The sequence below is a fragment of the Panthera pardus genome, unplaced genomic scaffold, assembly GCF_024362965.1.
Source record: "Panthera pardus isolate Hobbes unplaced genomic scaffold, ASM2436296v1 HiC_scaffold_10, whole genome shotgun sequence".
Taxonomy (NCBI): Eukaryota; Metazoa; Chordata; class Mammalia; order Carnivora; family Felidae; genus Panthera; species Panthera pardus.
Genome location: NW_026526655.1, coordinates 71,662,849 through 71,684,500, shown reverse-complemented (window position 1 = coordinate 71,684,500; position 21,652 = coordinate 71,662,849). Strand labels below are relative to the sequence as shown.

Sequence of the window (21,652 nt, the reverse complement as noted above, 5' to 3'; positions counted from 1 at the left end):
GGAGTTTTCTTCTCTTTTTGTAATGTTATGGAAACTTTCTCTGCCATCAGGTGCTCTCCAAGTCATTCAGCCCAAGGGTCTTAATTGTCAATTGTTTGGTGGAGAAAAGGAGTGAGTTATGTGGATGCTTGCTGTTAACCCCCTTTCCTAGCAGTAACGAGCACTCTTTTAGGGATGTCACCATGGTGCTGGGGTTGACTGGAACTGAGTCCCCACTCATCATGACTGACTCAGTCAGAACCTATCTCTAAACCAGCTGCATTCTGCACTTACATCCTTCTCTGAGATGTCATTCCCACCTGAGGAGAACTCACAACATTAGTTTATTCACACTCTAAATATCAATCATGACCAGGGAAATGAGGCATTGCAAGGAAGGGAATTTTCCGGACTGCTAAAAATTACCCCTCCCTTAAGTTTTATGTTTTAATACTTATTTTCAAATGAAAAGTTTTCTGAAGTGTATGGTGCACCTATCTGTCTTCCTAATAAAGATTCCCAAGCACACCTGGACTTTTTTCTTGAAGAAACAGCCATACTTATCAATATGAGTTATAGGTCTATAATCAAAGACTTCTAAAATCCACGGATAGATCACACTCATACCAAGTGGACCCCAACTGCTATGCTTTTTGCTTCTTTTATTTGTTTTTAAATAGTTTCTATCTTCTCCTTGTTAAGCTGTAAGGTATCACTCACCTACCAATTTTCTCATTTATTCATTTACTGTTGCATTCAACAACATCTATTAAGCAGGCTTAATATGCTGTGCTACGTCAGGAAGAGACAATCACTCTTTTTGTCAGCTGTGGTCTTCTGAGTTGCTGTGTGTTGTGAAATCAGATGACTGAATTTATTAAAAGTGTATGTAGAAATAGAAAGTAAGTTTTGACTGAAGGATTTAGGGCACCTCCTCTCGTTCAAACATAATGCTATTCTGTCTTATTCCAAAGAAGATTTAAGTAGCTTAAAACATGTACAAAAATAAGTGAAAATTAGTAATGATTATTGATTATAATCGTGATACTATATCAATGGATCAGATCGAGGCGGGCCAAGGGGAGGAACAAATGAAGCAGGGGTGACTTTAGAACACAAACATGTTCTAGGAGGTACTTGCTACAGGTGGGTACCTGGGTTAAGTTCAGGTTTTCTACACCTCCAGGATGGAAAAATGGATGCTGCTTTTAATTGGTGGGTTCTGTAATATTCCACTTCTTTCCATGTTCTTGATTGTGTTTAAGTTTGAAGTTGATGGAAATCTGAATTCTTAAAAGTGGCAGTTGTGATTCTGCCTTGACCCTGAGTTTTATTATCGAAGGGGTCATGGACAGTAGACCAGGGAGGAACATTCCTCCTATTACCCAGTGCCCCACATCACTGCCTATTGAAGGTGGGCCCCACTCTGTTTCCCTGAGTCAGGTAGAACTTGTCAAATATGAGAAAGGCACCGGTTCATTGACTTACCTTTTCAAATAAACACATGTCAAAAGGGCTGTGAAGCATGAGACCTGTGGTTAACAGCGAATACCTAAATAGGAACTTGAATTTCACTCAAGTGGAGCTGGAATGTGTGTAAATTTGACTGGTCCCAAAAGAGAAGGCAAAGGAAAACTTTAAAGCTTGACAAAGAAAGGTTTAGATCTTTTCACAAAAGAATTTCAAGGCTCTTAGCTTTGCATACAACTGCTAGCCTTGAAAAATGTGCTGGTTTCTCCAAGGCCAAGGTATAAAGGGTACTGTCCACAAGCACTAGTTCAAGTGGCCTCTAGATTTTGGGTTAATTCTTGGTTAACACAGCCAAATCCATCTACTTCCCAGAGCATAATTATGATCCTGCATGTGGTATGACGTTTGGCGTTTGGCTATTAGGACAAGTGGTTTAACATTAATTGCATTTGCTGATTGCTACCAGAGCGAGGGTATAAAGGAGTTGGCAGCTAGAGGCAGCACCCTGTGATAACACTGACAATTGTGTAGAGGAAAACTAGTAATTAATTTCTGGATGCTGATTCCTCCCAAAAGCATTGCAAATAATTAACTAAAAACATGGACAATTTGGCTTCCTGATCTAACACTGTAAAAAATTATACTTCAAATCTTGTAGTATTATGATTACTGTAAATATCATGTGTCAAACGTCTTTCTTTCATTAAAGCCCTAAAGTGCTATTATAAATTGTTCTTATTAAACATGTTTAATGTTAGAAAAAGGATGATTTTGCATGCCTGGATGTGATAAATTATAGCGCTGTGACTGTAAAGGATAACTCTTGGATATAAGAAATGGTGAACTCTAAAAACACGATGTTTCATGAGCTAATTAGAAATGCCACCTTCTTGGGCTTGAATTTCTTGGGCTTCAATTCCCTGTTATCTGCCCATGGGTTATCCTAATTATGGACTTTCTCCCTCTCCCACCACCATGCCACCCAGGAGTTCCTGAGGTTGCTTTTCTCATTCATGTTTGCAAAGTTGGCTTTTTCTGATTGCCTCAGTTTTCTTAACTTCCTTCATCAAACCCTATTTATTTGCTCACTGTGCCCCCACAGTGATTTCTTATTTGTCCCACGGTCTGTTTTTGCTCCTTAGAAATCTCTGGCTTGTCAAGGATGGAGGCTAAGAAGTGGACAGGGGGTGATTTAGTGGGCAGGCAACAAAAAATACAGAGGAAAATTCTTAAATTCACACATGTGCACCTGGGCTCCTCTCGGGGAGTGTCTCCAAGGTCAGTGCTTCTCAGTGTCTGGCTGCTAGAACCAGCTGTCACATCCATACCCCTACACACCTGCCACCCCAGCTATCCATGGTCAGACTACTGGTTGGCTCTTTCTTCAAAGACACTCAGACTAAGGACCTTGGCAGATACTTGGCTGCCTTTGGTGCTAGAAGGGACATTACTGATATGATCTTCATTCTTGCGTTGACTGAACTTCCTGCTGGGTTCACTCATCTCCAGGTTTAGGTTCTGGGACATGGTTTAGTATTAACTGTATCCTAGCTGGACATCTTGATTGGGTTTCTGCCTTGGATGATTACTCTCCTGGACCCTTCTGTCCTACTACTGTGACATTCCTGCTGTGGTCTCAAAGATTCTTCACCACCTGAGACTCATAAGCCACCATTTTATATAGACCACACTACTCATGCCCCTCATCAGAGGTGGGAAGCTAGACTTGCCATATATCTGCTAGCAGCATTTTAATAAAAAATCTGTAAGACCAAATTCTTCTCTCTTTAGGCTCTATGCTTGCTTAACTCTTTCTGTGAAGCCTCATTGATATGGAGGGACTTTATGCTCAGCACTGATCATTTTCAATATTATATTATTAATCAACATCAGTATTTATGGCCTTAAATGATACTTACTGAATGTTTTTTGTTTGCTAAAATACATTTAGTAAAAGTTTGGCTTATATAGATTGAGAACCTATGATGTTATAGAATGTGTCCACAAATATTTTCTCTAATATCTCACTGTATATACATAGTCATTACCTAGTATATCTTCAAATAGTAGCTTCTATTCATCCATTTTCTCTCTCAGAAAATTTAACGGCAGTATAACACACATGCACAGCATACGAGTAATAACTATACAATTCAGTGGGTATTTTAAATGTAAACAAGCAGGTGTAACCACCCCAAGATCAAGAGGTAGAGAGTAATCAGCCCCCTGAATCCTCCCTTGCACTGCTTCTCAGTCATTCCCCTCCCTTAGAAGCCTAACTACTATTCTGACTTTTATTACTGTAGAAGTCAGGGGAGATATCTTCATTGACTTAAGGGTAACAAAAATGTCTTAAGTAGGACACAAAAGCACTATCTATAAAAAGGAAAAGATTGATAAATAGGGCTTAAACTTAGGAATTTCCACTGTGAAAAGATGCCTTTATGAGAGTAAAAGGGAGTCACTGAGTGGGAGAAAATACATGTAATACATGCATCTGATCTGGCACCAGAATATCCAAACAACTCCTACACATCCACAAGGAAAAGACGTTTGGAAAAAAAAATTTAATGTTAGAAAAAGGATGATTTTGCATGCCTGGATGTGGCATGCAAGTGACAGAAGAGTACGGCAAATTGTTCACCATCATTAATCATTAGAGAAATAGAAATTGAAACCAAAAGAGATGCCAGCGTGCGTCTACTAGGAGGGCTACGATTTAAAAACCTGATGATGCTCTCTCAACTACTTGCCGGGGGAGTCTACACTGGTACAACTACTTGGCAGAACTGGCAGTAGCTGCTAATGCTGAACATGAGCTCATCCAATGACCCAGCCATTCCACTCCTGGGTGTAACCACCAACAGAGATGAACCCGCAATGTATGACTGCTCTGAGACAAACAAATGCACAGAGAGGCATTCATTCTTACTGTCAAGAGGGTGCTTCTGGTCATCAAGGTGTCACTTAAATTGGAGAAAGTACAGATAATTCTTGAAAGGTCTCAGATCATTCAGGGATTTGGCCACAAGGGGGAATCAGTTCTTACCCAGATTCTTTCGACCTGGGGACGGACCCAGGGGAGGTGTAGACGGGCAAACTCCCCAGCACTCACAGCATGGTCTGTCTCTTCTGAATCTCCCTCCATCCCCAGGCACCGGTCTCAGGACCAGGTCTTCATGAGCCGCATTCACCAATTCTGGGAGCCACATAATGGGACGGAGAGGTCCTCACATGCCCCCGACTTCCCCGTGCACCTCCTGCCTTTTGACACCTGCATCCTCAGAAACCCAAGGCTCCTAGAACATCTGCTGTGGGGACTCTGGGACAGCCTTGGGAGACTGACAGGAATGGACGAGGAAGGGACCACCTTGCTCTCTAGTGGAAGCAAAAAGAAATGAAGAAAAAGTTGTGGCTGTAATCACTTTCAAATGGAAAGGCTACATCTTGAAAAAATGTAGCAAGTAGCAAAAGCATAGAAGCAAAAAAAAAAAAATTTTTTTTTTGTCCTGGGGGACTGTATTGTGCTGTTTATCTGGTCAAAAGAAAACAGCTCTTTGCTGATGATGCCTTGCTTTTGTTGAGCACTGTGCTTCTTCCAAGTTGGGGGGAGTGGGGGCCGGTAAGGGTTTGCTGAAATAAGTCCTTCTTCTGAAGGCAATCAGAAGGCTTTCTTCCCGTGAGGTCTTTCATTCTTGTGGGGTTTTATACTGCTGGTTCTCATGTTCATTATCAGTAAATGCAGGGCTCCCAGTATTATGCAAAAGTTTACCCCCAGGCTTGACTGTGTTACTAGGACACCCAAGATTCCAAAAAGAATATGTAATTGTTTCTGGCACAAGGTAGCCTGAATGTCTGTCTCTGGGTTGCATGATATCTGCTTTGCCTTCAGGCTTTCAATTGTCAGCATTCCACAGGCAGGCAGGCAGCAAAGGGAGTGTGCTAATTAGATCAGGTGCTTGATCTTGAAGTCTGCACCAGCAATGACTAGGTAGTCGCTTCGGAACTTTTGAGCACTACCTGTCTTTCTTCCAGTCTGCCCTGGAATGTAATTATCTTGTCAGCCAAGAAGCTGCAGCACACAGCTGAACGAGTGCTCGGCAGCAGTGACAGAGTGATAAGGGAAGACGAATGGACCCACCGTGCATGACTGTTCTGAGACAAACAAATGCACAGAGAGGCATTGGAGAATGGAGACTTTGAGAACAAAGAGGCTACACTGAGTATTTGTTGCTGAGGATACTTCACATGGTCCCTTAATAAGATTACCCTGCGTTTTGAGAGGGATTGTAGACCTTTGTTGGCAAATGCAAGTCCCAAAGCTTTAGAAAGCTCTTTTAAAATGGGCAGCTGTGTTGGCTTCAGTAGCAGCTTATGTGCTTTGCAGACCAACCGGCAGGTAATAAAACATTGAAAGATGACTAGTAGGAACACGAGGAAGGGGACCAAAAAAGAGAAAGCAGGTGTAGATACAAGGGCTGCTAAAGAGGTGTCAGCAGCCCTTGCTGCTAGAAGGGTGGTGGGTGGACCAGTAGCAGCAGCAGCATCTGGAAGCATCTGGAGAAATGCAAAATCTCACTTTAATTTTTTGAGGACCCTCCATTTGGTTTTCCATAGTGGCTGAAGCAATTTACGTTTCCACCAACAGTGCAGGAGGATTCTCTTTGCTCCACATCCTTGCCAACACTTGTCAGTTCTTATCTGTTTGATGATAGCCATTCTGAAAGGTGTGAGGTGATATCTCATTGTGGTTTTGATTTGCATTTTTCTGATGATTAGTGGTGTTGTGTATCCTTTCCTGTGCCTATTGGTCATCTGCCTATCTTCTCTGGAAAAATGTCTATTCAAGTCCTCTGCCCATTTTTGAAAAAGTGTTTATGTTTATTTTTTGTTTGTTTTGCTATTAAATTCTTTACATATTGTATACTCTTGTATGAATTCTTCATATATTTTGGATATTAACTATCGGATATATCTATTGGATATATCTATTACATATATCCAATGTAACTATTAGATATTAATTATTTGGATGTATCACCTCACACCTTTTAGAATGGCTATCATCAAAAAGACAAGAACTAACAAGTGTTGGTGAGGATATATATATATATATATATATATATATATATATATATATATATGATGGAATATTACTTGGCCATAAAAAAGAAATCTTGCCATTTGCAGCAATGTGGATGGACCTTGAGAGCATTATGCTAAGTGAAATAAGTTAAGCAAAGAAAGACAAATACCATATGATTTGATCAAATCAAAATAAAACAAAACAAGCAAAAATGCCAAGCTCATAGATTCAGAGAACACATTGGTAGTTGCAAGAGAAAAGAAGGGATGGTGGGGAAATGAAATGGGTAAGGGGAGTCAAAAAATACAAACTTCCAGTGATAAAATAAATATTTCATGGGGAAGTAATGCACAGCATGGCAACTATGGTTAATAATACTATATTGCATATTTGGAAGCTGCTAACACAGTAAATCTTGAAAGTTCTCATCTCAAGAAAAAAATTTTGAAATTATGTATGGTGATGGATGTTAACTAAATTTATTTTAGTGATCATTTTGCAATGTATACAAATATTGAAATATACAACTGAAACTAATGTAATGTTCTACATCAATTATATCTCAATTAAAAAAAGTTTTTTTTAAACTGTTTATTTATTTTTGAGACAGAGAGAGACAGATCATGAGCAGGTGAGGGGCAGAGAGAGAGGGAGACACAGAATCCGAGGCAGACTCCAGGCTCTGAGATGTTAGCACAGAGCCAGATGCGGGGCTCTAACTCAGGGACTGTGAGATCATGACCTGAGCCGAAGTCAGACACTCAACCAACTGAGCCACGCAGGCGCCCCAATTATATCTCAATTCTTTTTTAAAAAAAGAAGAAATGCAAAACTTCAGACCCCATCCTAGACCTGAATCAGAGTTGGTATTTGTTTGTTTGTTTGTTTGTTCTTTGAGACAGAGAGAGAGATAGAAAGAGAGCACGCACGCAGGGGAGGGGCAGAGAGACAGGGAGAGTAAGAATCCCAAGCAGGCTCCATGCTGTCAGCATGGAGCCTGATGTAGGGCTAGACCTCAAGAACTGTGAGATCATGTCCTGAGCCGAAACCAAGAAATTGGATGCTTAACCAACTGAGCCACCCAGGCGCCCCAGAGTTGGTGTTTTAATAAGCTCCCTGAGTGATTGGAGACACCAGAGGAACTTAAAAACAAAACAAAACAAAACACTGATGCCTGGGCCTCAGCCTTAGAGATACTGAATTAATCAGATCAGGGTGTGGCCTGGGTACTGGGTTTTTTAGAAAGCTCCCTGTGCGATTTTAATGAACATCAATGTTTAAGAATGGCAGATATAGAATAGTCTGTCTATACCATTCCTGTTGTCAAGCAGATGCTTCCAGGAAGGGCTATGATAATTTGGAAAATAAAGTTTTTATTTATTTAGTTAGTTGGTTTGTTAGTTAGTTGGTTAGTTGTTATGTTTTTAAACCTGTACACCCATAATTTGTAAGGGATCCTCAGTTGGTCATACACCTGTGACATCCATTCTGTACTCAAGAACAAAAGTGGTGTTTTTGAATGCCTGATGCCCATGGAATAATAACATGCTTACTTCCCTGGGCCTTCAAGACTGAAGTATCTAGTGTTAGCCTATGTTATCTACTCCATCCTCTTCTATCCTAGCTCATATCAGTCTGACTAGTCTTTCTTCCGTTTCTCGAACAAATTGAGTGCTGGGTCCTTTGCTGCCTCAGGGCCTTTGCACATGCCTTCTCCTCTTGAAAACTCCTCAACCTTTTGGTTGCTGCTTTATAATCACCTTTTGAAAGGGGTCTTCCCTGAAGATCCTATAGAAGTAAAGTCTCACACTCTCCTCTTTCATTTTTCTCCATTGCTACACACTACTCTTTTCCATTTTTTAGTAATATTTTCAAAATTTTAGTCCCAAATATTGCACTGGAACATACTAATACTAACAAAATTATATATTACTTATTTGTAATTCAAATTGGATGCCCTGTATTTTTATGTGCTAAATCTGGCAATCTTATAGAAAAAGTATGTGAATTTCTGAATAAATAAATAAAGTGTGCCCAAACTGTTCAGGCTCAATAAAATGTTCTACTTCGAGAATTTTCTGTTTATTTATTGAAGATTCAATACCATAAAGGCAACAAAATATTAAACTATGTTATAATTAATAGTAACCCCTTTGTAGCATATTTTTGGCTCTTTCAGGTAATTAAGCATAATATTAAAATGCATAAGCCTCCCAAACTTCTCTGTGTCCAGGGACTGTCAGTTTAACTTGTCCATTGTGCCTTGATGCCCTATGTAATCTGTAAAAGGCTATGGTGGAGAATGCTTGGTTGTGGCTAAACACCTGTGTGGTGATCCGTGTCAAAGGGAGCTTCCTTTAAGCATTGCTAGAATTTGGGCCAGCTGCACAGACATGGACAGAGTGGCCAACTGTAAGCATAGGAAAGGTTTCAGGGGATAAATGTGTAGCTGAGTTTAGTGAGAGTCCCTGAATTCTGTGAGGCTCTGAGAAAGCATAGAATAGAGCAACTGCATAGCTTTAAGCACTTTGTGGTATGGAGAGGCACCTTTGAAGAAACTGAATTTGTTCACAGATATTGGAGTCCTCACCAAAAAGCCACTTTCAAGGGATAAGAAAAGGGATACTGGAAATGATTTGTTGGTCCTTGTTAAGGCCATCACATGAATGCATAAAAAAGTAACTAAGTATCATTTGAATATGTAAACAACGTACGTAACCTTGTAGTTAATGTAAAAATATAGTAATTGTGGATGTTCTGGGGCTGCTGGTGGGAGGGGAGCAGATTTGTTTTTATTTTAAAGCAGACACCCTCTATGTATGGCAACCACAGATTTGGAATGTTTTAGAAGACCTTGATTTCATCTAATGTGATTGTTGTCAATAAAAGTGATTGTTTGACATATAACCAAAAGCAATTTAATTTTCATGCCTTTAGAAGGCTACAAATGTACAAACTCATTCAAAAAATCTGAACCTACTTAATATGTACCATATGATGCCAATTATGTTAAAATATGTAAAGGAATGCAAAAAAAGAGAAGACTTATTTTAAAATGTCAAGAATGGTTAGCTGTGTCTGAATGGTGAGTTTATGAGTGATCTTTATTTTCTGCTTTGTGCTTTTCTGGATGCACCTCCCCCACCTCTTTGGGGGCAAATAACATGTATTAATTTTGTCGTCAGAAAAAGAGTAATTTAAAGTACGTGGTAGGTTTTGTTTGTTTGGTTGGTTGGTTTTGGCCATACTCCCACACTGTTGGTAGGAGAGTAGCTGATACGGCCACTTTGGAAAGCTTGGACACACCCGGGAGAGTTGAAGATGCCTTTTCTTGTGACCCTGAGACTCCAATTCTAGACACGCATCCTCCATAGAGAACACATGTACAAGCATGAGCATGGGTGTGACATTTGCCATGCTTTACCAACTGGGCGTGATCCATGCTCCCAGCTACAGAATGAACACACCACAGGTTGTACACTCGATGGATTGTCCATGGCAGTGGAACAGAGTACAGTAGAGTTATATGCATCTCTGCAGACAAGCCTCAAAAACGTAACATTGAGCACCACAATATGAATGTACTTAATGTCACAGAACTGCGTATTTAAACATGGTTAGAATGGCAAATTTAGCTTAGGTGTGTTTTACCCTCACAACCCATCCCCAAACATAACATGGAGTCAAAAAGAAAATTGTCAAAGTAATACGTACAGCATGAAGTTAAACTTGTAAGCCAAGATTATGTAATTGTTTATGGATCCATATAGATTTTAATGGTACAAAAAATAAACATGAGAATGATAAACACTAAGTTCAGGACATTGGTTACTTCTATGGAGGAAAAGAGGGGAGTGGCATCAGAGTTGCACAGGTATACAGCAGGCAACTGTATCTAGAATGTCTTACGTCTTTAAAAAATCTGAAGCAAATATGGCGGCAAAATGTTAAGATTTGAGAAGGCTGGGCAGTCGATGCGTGGGTGTCATTATATGACTCTACTTTTCTGTGTACTTGAACTGTATCATCATAAAAACCTACAGTCTTTGTTACACCAGGTGTCCCCTTTGTCTCTTAGGTTGGAACTGCAGATGGTGATTCCCATAGACAGTAGCTGCTGTTGAAAGGATGTGTTGACCAATGGCATGATGCTCCCTGACTGTGTGGCCTGTTTTTACCACTCAGAATCCAACGGTCTTTTTTTCAAGTCCACCCATTTGTAAATTGCTCTATTTGTCTAAATTAACAGCAACAGTAAAGGGCCCTAGATGAAGTGTGCACTGATTTTAAAGGACTCTGCCATTTTTAAGAATTCCACCTATTCATCTGTTCATCTGTCAGGCGGCTCGGCTCCACCCTTAGGCTCTCTGCTTTTACAGCTCAGTGACTTTCAAAGTTGGTGACTTTGTTTAAAAGGCGGCTTCTTTGGTGGTCTAGTAGTTAGGGACTGGCATGCCCTTTCACTATAGCAGCCCAGGTTACAGTGTTACTTAACTCAGTGATTGACGCTATAGACTCAAAGTGCCTTGGTTCGAATCCCAGCCTACACAGGCAACTTGCTTTATTTTGAGTTCTTTTATTATTTACTTTAATTTATTTGGTTCAATTTTTATTTTTTTATTCTATTTGGGTTTATTTGGGGTCCATAAAATGGAGATTAAATGATAAAATGAGTTAAAATATTTAACCCCAAGCTGCCACCTAATACACCCTCAGCAAACCTTCTATGATTCTCATAGTCATAGTTACAGAACATCTTGGCTCTCAGTTTTCCACCACTATAAAGTGAAGGTCTTAGCTCAACACTATCATACTGTTAGTATCAAAGCTAGTTTTATGATGGCCAATTAGTTTACTGCCCATTCTAACAAAGATGGTGAGTAGGAAAAAGTGAAAACATTGACAGACATGCAAACTCTGACCCCTCATCAAAACTGTGCCTTGGATAGGGGCACTTGTACCCCAATGTTTATAGCAGCACTTTCAACAATAGCCAAATTGTGGAAAGAGCCTAAATGTCCATCAACTGATGAATGGATAAAGAAATTGTGGTTTATATACACAATGGAGTACTACGTGGCAATGAGAAAGAATGAAATTTGGCCTTTTGTAGCAACATGGGTGGAGCTGGAGAGTGTGATGCTAAGTGAAATAAGCCGTACAGAGAAAGACAGATACCATATGTTTTCATTCTTATGTGGATCCCGAGAAACTTAACAGAAACCCATGGGGGAGGGGAAGGAAAAAAAAAAAAAGAGGTTAGAGTGGGAGAGAGCCAAAGCATAAGAGACTCTTAAAAACTGAGAACAAACTGAGGGTTGATGCGGGGGTGAGAGGGGGGGAGTGGGTGATGGGTATTGAAGAGGGCATCTTTTGGGATGAGCACTGGGTGTTGTATGGAAAACAATTTGACAATAAATTTCATACATTAAAAAAAAAAAACAAAACCAAACCTCTGCCTTGGGGTGCCTTTCCAGAACATAACCTCTAAAATGCCTTCATCCTGTTCTTTAGGCAAATTATTGGTCTACAAGTCTACTAATGCTCTGTGAGACTTCTTAAGGTAGGCACTGTGTCTTATCCTTCTCTGTACTCACAAATGAAGGGAGGTTCTAATGAAATGCTTGATGAATGAATGAATGAATGAATGCATGCATGCATTCAATAGCATCTTGGTTCTATTGATATGCTAGATATCCTGGGTGTTGTGTAAATCTTGAAATATTTAGGCCTTGTATTGAAGTTCCATTTTGTAATCGTTCATGGGCTGGCCTAATAGAGCATCTCATTAAAACCCTACTTTAAGTCTGAATCTTCTCTTTTCTATTTTTTTTTTTTTTACCTTTGTGTTTATTTACTGGATTATGAGTCTTTGAGTTCTTTAGAAGAAAAGTACTATATGTAAACTAAGGGTAACTACTGATGACTTTTCATGGTTATAATTTATTAATTAGTCTGGAAAATGCTTCTAACAACTTTGTGCTGATAATCTGAGGACATGAGTTTTATTTCCAAATCTTCCCTCTCTAAGAGCTATTTTTATTAATGAGGAAAGTATAGGCTGGCTCTCCTCAGTCTTATTCCCAGATATCATCAATTGAAGAGAAATAAAAATCCTTTTCCATTACACTTGAATTAAGAGCAATTTGTTAACTGTATGGGGATTTCTCATAATTCAGAAGTTCTCTTTTTATTCCTAGATGATTTTATATTCACTAAAAGCATAAATTTGGAATACTTCATTACAAGATGGGGTTGATAGGATAAAGAACAATTTTTTTCATACATGCTTAAAAATTAGCTATATTATGGCTAGCTGAACTTTGTGCATAGATCATTGGAATTCATGGTGATTTCCCTTCTTCAGGTTCAGAGTCATTGACTACTAAGGCTGGAGGTCATCCAGTTCAGTCCTTTTATTTTGTCAAAACTGAGGCCAGAGAAAAAGGGATTTTCATCAGAGCAAAATCGTTTTGATCTTTTCCAATAGTGAACATTATAAAACAAAACAATAATAGAACAGGATATCACAGAGCAAAAGGGCTCAATTTTTGTTTTATCTCCCTCTTTAATTCTCTGCCTCCTTTCAACTCTCTTGCTGCAGTGAAAAGCTCAAAAGATAAGCAAAAAAGGAAAGAAGGGGTGATATAAAAACTGGGTTATTGATCTTAAAAAATTGAAACTTGCATACGATAGGTTATATTCACAAGCCACACAAGCTCTTAGCATGTTGTGGCTATACTTTATGCTGGTTCTTAGATAACAATGACCAGCAAATAGGGGTAACTGCTCAGGGGTTTTCCTTTTGTGGCTTAGCGAGAAGGCTCTTGAACTTATCCAACGGGTTGGTCCCAGGAGTGATGGCAGTGTTCCTTTCCCCTGGTGCCATCTGGGTCCAAGGGCAAAGAGATGGCTGCAAATGACTGTAGCTCTGGGTCAGGCAGACCCCCACCTGCTCTTATACATGGGCTCCCTCAACTTCCACAGGTATTTGTCACACAAAATTCCAAATTACTATTTAGAAACTTTGACCCAAATTGACTAAAGATGAAAATCTATTGTGTATTGAGAAATAGCCTAAACAGAAAGATGAGCAAAACCCACCATTCTCCTCAAAGAGGTGATAATTGAGGGCTTTTCACTTCCAGAGGGAAGGGCCCTTTGGTGGTATTAAAACCTGCATGGGTGGGGCTCCTGGGTGGCTCAGTCCCTTAAGCAGCAGACTTCGGCTCAGGTCATATCTCACAGTTCCTGGGTTCCAGCCCTGTTTCATGCTCTGTGCGAACGGCTCAGAGACTGGAGCCTGCTTCAGATTCTTTGTCTCCCTCTCTCTCTGCCTCTCTCCTGCTTGGACTCTGTCTCTCTCAAAAAACAAACAAACAAGCAAACAAACAAAACCCTGCATGGGTGTCCTGTCCCTATACTTTAGATATATCACTCTGTCCTATTAACAATAGGGACATCAATCAGCAGTCATAAATGTTAGCAACTAAACTGGACATGTCTATTACTAATATGTCTTGTTTGCTTTCTAATGTTTCAACATTTCATTGTAAATACTAGGTTATATAATAATTATCATTATCAACTTAACAAAACTCATCTTTTCCAGCCAGATGTGAACATTTTGAAAGATTAGAATATCTTAAAGTCTTGTAAATAATTCCAGGTGATTAATAACATGATTTGACAATGTAGTTAAGAATGCTAATTTAATTGCTTTTTATATCAATATCTCACTAGGAAGGAAAGACTAGTCAAATTAGACAATTGGGCTTTAGTAGCCTGATGCTATCTTAATGTAAATTAAGAGTAAACATTTGAAAACAATAGAGGAGCTAAAAAATTTTTTTTAAGCTTGGGTAATTGAATCCTGATTCAAAATGGTATTTACCACTAGAATGTAATATGCTACCTACTGCTCAGTCTATTATCTATCATTATCTTTTGAACCCTATAATTGGACAAACAGGCAACTATTCATAATAATAAGTTTGTTCAAAATCATCCTTTTGCTGGAGTCTGGGGTGCACTCTGCAGTCATATTGAACTGAAGGCAAAACTGCTTACTTTATCCTTTCCATTGTTTGTTCTTCTTTGTTACCACAAAGCACAGCAACACTGCACATCTGGACAGTCCGGAGCATCTTCCCCAAATTACAAAACAAAAACCTGTAATTTTTTTCCTGCATTCCATGAATGGGCAACATAAATCATATTTGCTACAAGATGGGCCACCATTGAATCGGAGCCATCCTGTGCCCAGAGTGTATGCACATAGCTATGCTTAACACAGAACTGGGGCAAGCAAATTGCCTTTTGGAATTTCCATTAGATCTAACCACGTATTTATCCTATCACTGGTTTTATTTTTTCAGTGATTCTTTAGTAGTTATATCCCTTCTATCACAGCTATCCAAACATCGGGTTGTGCAGGGCTCCACCTCATATTGGGCTCCTTCTAAGAGATTTAAATGGAAAGGCAACACAAGCCATTATTGGTTTATTTTCAGTTTTCATTATCAATAAAACAAGAGATCAGCATTTTCATGCTGTGTGAAGCCTTCAGGGAAGTGCAATGTCACTGTCATTATTTTTAGGCCAGACTGCCGCCTGCCCCGACTAATGCAGATGGAATGATGAATACATCAAAATAGAGATAAAATGATGAAAGAAAGCATCAGAGTCGGAGAGTGGGCTTCTGCCCTGGTCTGCTGCATGGCTCCCTGACAATGTCCCTTTGAATTTAGTGGAGCCTGGATGGTAAAGACCACAGATCATGACAGAACATAAATTCGCCTCATAATGAGATTAGGAGGCAGGCAAAATAAATGTCCTGCTGTTAAATGAGAGCCAGGCTCTAATCTGGTGTTTTCCTTGGAAATGATCATTTCCTTTGCAACGGGGGAACCGTCGGCCCAACTAACTTAAATCTGACAGATTCTGTTTTGCCACGTGGTTATTTTTCATCTTCTTCTGTCTTTTGGTAGCAGTTTTGAGGAGGCGTGTAAATGAGTTGTGAGTCTTAAAGACTATTACTGAAGTGAGTTATGGACGACTATGTTCATGATCATCAGTTGTATTTCTCTGACTCCCCTTTTAAGAAAAGTTCTGTGCAACTCCCCTTCCCCCTTCTAAACAGGACCAGGCTGTGGAGGAGGTGTTGTGACCCCCAGGGTCCTCTCGCTCTACCCTTAAGGATCAAAGGCAGAATAGACTCACTATTGTATTTGGGGTATTTTTTTTTTTAATCTTAACCGCAACTCTACTACTTAAAACCACTGGAAACAAGTATCACATACTAAAGAGCCTTAAAAAAATGCCCAGATCAGGTGAACCCACATGGTCTCTGAGTAGAACAAAGGCCTTGAGTATGCAGCTTGATTGCAAAGCACTTTTTTGGTTTTCAGCAGAAGGCAATCTCACCTGGAGTACAATACCCTCCTCTCATTAAAAATGCAAGATAGGATCTCCTCCTGGATCCTTTCTATAGAACCTGATGCAAGTTCATGGGCTGCACTGTCCTTAGCAGTGAGTGGCATTTAATCAAAGCCTTCTGTGAAATAATGTCAGAGTTTTCCGAGCCCTGTAAAGTCACCAAGAGAGTTAAGAGGTCCTTTAAAAAGGAATGGGAGATCGGACTCTGAACTTAGGAGTATTTAAAGCTTCTGCATAGAAGAAGGCACAGGCAATTTAATGTACACCTAGTTTCTCTAAATTTTCTCAGGTCCAGGCTAGAGATTCCTTACTTCTCTGTGAAACTGCCCAATAGGAATAAATCATTTGCTAGCATCCTGATACATGGTATTCTGACATATTGTTTTTTAGGCTGGAATAAACCCACGGAAATCTTTTGTGTTTACATATGCATTTTACAGTGTATGCAGTGGTTTACAAACACTAGCGCATCTAATGAAACAGTTTCCTTTCTGCGTCTGGTGTTTCCATCCAAAAACTTAAACTGCAAACCCAGCTACTATGAGGGAGAAAATATATTTGTGGCCCAATTTAACAAGCTTTTCTCTTTTACCTTTCTTACTTCTCAATGGTTTGAATTGTATCGCTACTTGTATATTTTCTATGCCTTGATTTGTAGATGTCTGGAAGTTTCAAGTCAATTCTGCTCCCTTGCTCTGTTAACTCCCTCCTTGTCACATGAAACAGTCCAAGGGAAGACAGACTTTCTGTTAAGTAGGTGCTCCCATGTTCCCTGGTGCTCTCTTACAACTCACCTAGTCATTCCTTAATTCTTTCTTCCCTGCCCCACCAGATCTCTCCCCCACTCTCCACGGCACCCCTGGATTTGTAATTTAAATTGCAAACAGTAACTTTACCAAGTGTCCAGCATATCTGTCACATGTTAATGATTTTCTGATAGCAACCCATGCATTGAACTCTGAGTTCATGCTAAAGTTCCACATCCAATACTTTCCCTAAAGGAATTCCCCAAATTATGTTTGCTTACCTCATATAAATGAACTTGTTCTTGGGTTACAGCAAAGATTAATAACACGTTATTTTGCACCAGTTTATCAATGAGTTGTCCAATTGTTGGATATTCCTAAAATTGACATATAGATTTTAAATGTCATCTTAACACAAGAGTGTAAAATAAAGAAAGGAGTATTTCTTTCAAAGTTATCATACTGAGTTTGGCATTTCAGTTTGGTTCTAAGTAAACAAATACACAATTAGCATCAGTCACTCAATTGGTTTAATAATTGTTTCCTAAATCTTGCAAATCGAATTAATTCCAGAGAGTCAGTGCCTGGCAATGTGGTATATTATGCTCAGTCACTTCTAAGGAGAGCACTTGGAATTTACTTAAAGAATTACAGTGTGTCGTATTTTCCAGGGTAGAGACACGGTTCTTCTAAGCGCCGCTTGCCAACAGGCTCAAGCTGTAGAGAATGTTAGAGCTGGGGGAGGAGTGGTGGACATGACGGATGTGACTGCGGTGACTCAGGTAGCTCTGACACTCCTACTGGAATTGGATGAGGCGGGAGGAAGGGACAGCCTGCCGAGAAATGACACACTAGGGTTCCTACATCCATCTGATTTGAGACGTTCCTGCACCAGTTTTGGATTTGGTTTTACTGGCTTTTTGATGTCACTAATCAATTTTAGGGGATCCTGCGACATCTTTACAGGACAACTGAAAACACATTGTATTTCTTTTTCATTGACACATTCATGCCCAAGTGATACGAGCTCTTTAAAAAACAAGAAAGGCATAAATGATCAAATTTGAACATGGCCTCTACTTTCCAAGGTTAAAAAACGTGCAGCACACTTGGCTGTTGTACGAATCCAAACGTGGATAATGTACAAACAGGAAACTCAAATGAAAGAGTAGCCTGCAAACAATGAGGCTAAGATGATGTTGATCATGAAGGCAGCCAAAGCAGAGCAACACTGACAAGTAAGCCCTCTTGTACACTGATGTGTTGTGTTCACATATTCTCAGCACTCTGGGACTAATTCTGCCTGATATCTTCTTTAGGCACAAGATTCAAATTCCAGGAAAACTATAGTTTTGTCTAAAATACTCCGGTAAATGATCCAGCTGCGTATCTGGCTGGGTAAAATGGGCTTGCCATCCGATTTGGATTTTTATTAGTAGATATCCAGATAACATAAATCTTCTGGGGTCTGTCTGACATTTTCAGCGTCCCCTGCTTTTCAATAGCCCAAACACCAAAAATCCCTGACCTTCAAGCCTAAATTCCTCCATCGCTGGGCCTTCCTATCTCCACATTCTCACACTTTCTACTGATGTGCATGTTTTGCAAGGATCACACTGTGAAGCCCTTCATAGATGGGCAAATGTGGTTTTCTATTTGGCCTAAATCAGTTGGTTTAATTTCCACAGTTATATTGTAAGTTCCTCAAGGCCAGGGACCGTGTCCTATTATTTTGTGGCCCTTGGAGCCTGGCTCAGCACTGAGTACATAAGAAGTGTTCAAAGGACCCAGGGAACTATGCTGTAGGCAGGCATGGAAATAATCCACAACTTCTGTGCATTTGCACCAACTTACTGAGTGAAAGTAAATTGAACTTTTATTAGATGGGAAGGTCATACCAAGCAACAAGTAGTGCTTGCTTCTAAGATCCTGCTTTTTCAGAGATGTCTATTAATGGGGCATTTGAATAATTGCAAGAAAAAGTAATAAAAAAGAGATCCATGCCTCACATTTTCTTGGCCCTCAAAGGCTAAAACACAAAAATGTGGCTACTCTCATGGATATTATAATGTGGAAAGGCAACTTACATGATAAAAGAATATATAAGTTTGAGGACTACTATTGGTCAATAGGGGGAAACACTCATGTTGAAATTTAGAAATTTAAGTCAAGGAATGGTAGCAGGTAATTTATGAATCATTTGTTTTTTTTTTAAACTAATATATATTATATATATTAAAACTAATATATATGTATTATAAATAATATATATAATATATATTATCTCATTCAATTCTTTTTTTCAGGAATAGTTTTTCCAATCTGATATTAGAATTCTAGGTTCTTCCCCCCCCCCCTCTCTCCCTCTCCCTTATATATATTTCTATAGCACTGTCATTTTAAGAAGTCACTTGAATTCTCTATACCATATTTTCCCAAGTGTTAAGTAGGGACAATGTGATCTTCCCAGGTTGCTGCTTCATAATTCAATTTTATTTCATACATAGTCAACACCCATTTTGTTCCAGGAACTGTACTGTCAGGAAATAGAGATAATACACCAGTCCTGGCCCCGAGGAACACATATTAAAGACTGACAAATATGAGCAAACACATTTGTGCATGGAGATGGGTAAGGAGACATCTACGTATTAAGAGTGAAGGGAGGGATGATCATTTCGGGGCCCAGCAGAGGGCAAAGAGCACTCTCTGGGAGCAGTCATAATTAAGTTGGGTTTTAAAAGATAATTAAGAGTCTCTCAGCAGCCTACGAGGGAAGAGCATTCCAGACAGAGGGAAGAACATGTCCTTGAGAGCCTCATGGTCCAAATAAGGAAAGCAGTTAGATACATAGGGTTCTGGTGAGGATCAAATACGATCATATATGTCAAAGAGCTCTGAAAATTTTACCTTGTTTTACAAAAGTCAAGAGCTTTTTTTTCTTTGAATGTTACCAGCATTTTTTGAATCACAAAAATAAGCCAAATGTGAATAAGCACCAGCCAAGCAGTACTTGACTAGTTGTTCCCCGTGGAGCACTATGGTGCACAAAAGCATGGCATTATTTAGGGGGCATGACTCTGGAACCATCATTCACTGAAATTCCTAGGTGATTGTTATTTTGGCCTAAGACCCCCTTTCTGGGGCTGTCGTTGAGAGCAGACCCAGACTTCTCACATATCCCCACCATCCACCTGTGCTCCTGTCAGAAGCTCTAAGGGCAATTTGTTAATCTCAAATCAGAAAATGTATGGTTTTCACCAAATGTGGGTTATTCTGCTGGGTACTGCAGCAATTGTTGCTTCATTTGCCTACTTGAAGCCCTGAAAACAGTGAAGAATGCAGGTTACACACCAAAACAGTTGACATGGAGTATTCATTTTTGTTGTCCAAGTGACAGAGCCCATCGTTAGGAATGACGATGCCTGCCAGTTTGCTGTCCATTCCAAAATGAGAATCAGCATCACTCACAAAGACCAGGAGATGGAGGGAGTCATTCCGCCAGCCAATTTTTTCCTACAGTGAGAAAGAAATATTTGGGTTGTACGGGATAGAGGCAGGCATTTATTGAGAGTGGATCAATTATGATTGGACACATTAAGATCATAAAAACTATAATCCTAATCCATCTATTTTGGCCCTTTTCATCTCTTCTGAGTTGATACTATTAATGAATTAAAAATATGAAACTCTATGGCATTTGATTTTTCTTGGATAACACTTTTAGATGATTTATGCTTCAGAAAAAACAGTTCCACTATAATCACTATCCAGTTGATCTTGACTTTTACATAGTTAATTATTTTTACTGTCCATCTTTCAATTTACCAGAAAAATGAGGAGAGGGAATGAGGGAGGTCATAGATCATTCCAAACCCAAGTCTAAGCAAAACTAGTAAGAATGCAATACACAGTGGACTTAAAGTCTGCCTGTTTTATTAAAATGTCACCCAACGTTTAGGCACATTTTTCTTTTTCTACTGATACCATCCAAAAATTATAAATGTAACACAAATAAAAGAATTTTTTTTTCAAAATCAATCCCCAGCATATGGCTTTTTAGGATGATCTGTTGTCTGTTTCTTAGCAGAGCTCCCCCCTTTAATTGATATTATTCCAGGAACTAGCGGGACAAAAGCTCATACTGGCAGTGCCATCCCACCTGGCCCCTTTTCCCTTTTTCCCTTAATACCTTGGCTCCTCCACCTTCCAGAACCTTCAGCCCTGCCTGTTTCTTGGTATTTTCCAGGAAGACCTGTCATCTGGACAGGGGAATCATTCCCTTGGATACCTGTCTGATTGTCAAGGAGGGGCAATGCCCCTGCATTGTTGTAGGGACACTGTAGCTTCTGGTACTTATTTTGTTGGCTCAAAACAATAGATATCTAATCTTACGTAGAACTTTATACTGATTAGGGCATTTTTATTTTTCATTAATTTCTGCCTGTGATTTTTATTTTTACCATGGTTTATTCAAGAACAAATCTGATCTTGATCTTTGAAAATTGATCATACCTGACTATTGTTTTAACCAATTTTTCCCAACACTACTATAATTTTATTAGATTATTTGAATATCAGGCATTAAAAAAGTGTCCATTTCAACACTAATAAATTACAAATTTTTGGAAATTTTTTGTTTTAAGAAACATAGAAATATGGCTGTTAAGGGAAAGATGGCTAAGCTTTTCAGAATAGATTTGCTAATAAGAGATGCAATTTGGGTTACCCTTCAGCATACCTTACACACAGCAGCTTGCATAATTGCATCAAATCCACCTTCTGGTGTATCAATATTAGCAGAAATTTTCTGATTCTTCACAATTTCATTGAATCTTTCAGCATCATTTGTTAATGGCAGAATGTGCTTGAATCCAAATGTAGGTAAGCAGAAGTATGGAATACTACTGCAAAAGTAAGATGTGAAAATGTT

General features: G+C 39.3%; 1 protein-coding gene across 4 annotated transcripts in view; it reads right to left on the bottom strand.

Annotated features, from left to right (window-relative positions):
* ITGB6 (integrin subunit beta 6) overlaps positions 1–21,652 on the bottom strand; it is a 132,718-nt gene that overhangs the window by 38,792 nt on the left and 72,274 nt on the right. For all 4 annotated transcript variants that reach the window (XM_019457504.2, XM_019457512.2, XM_019457516.2 and 1 more), the window contains 3 exons: positions 21,461–21,626; positions 20,074–20,235; positions 17,001–17,096 (listed from right to left, as the gene is read on the bottom strand). In XM_019457504.2, the coding sequence (XP_019313049.2) occupies positions 17,001–17,096; positions 20,074–20,235; positions 21,461–21,626 (424 nt within the window). The remainder of the gene's footprint in view (positions 1–17,000; positions 17,097–20,073; positions 20,236–21,460; positions 21,627–21,652) is intronic.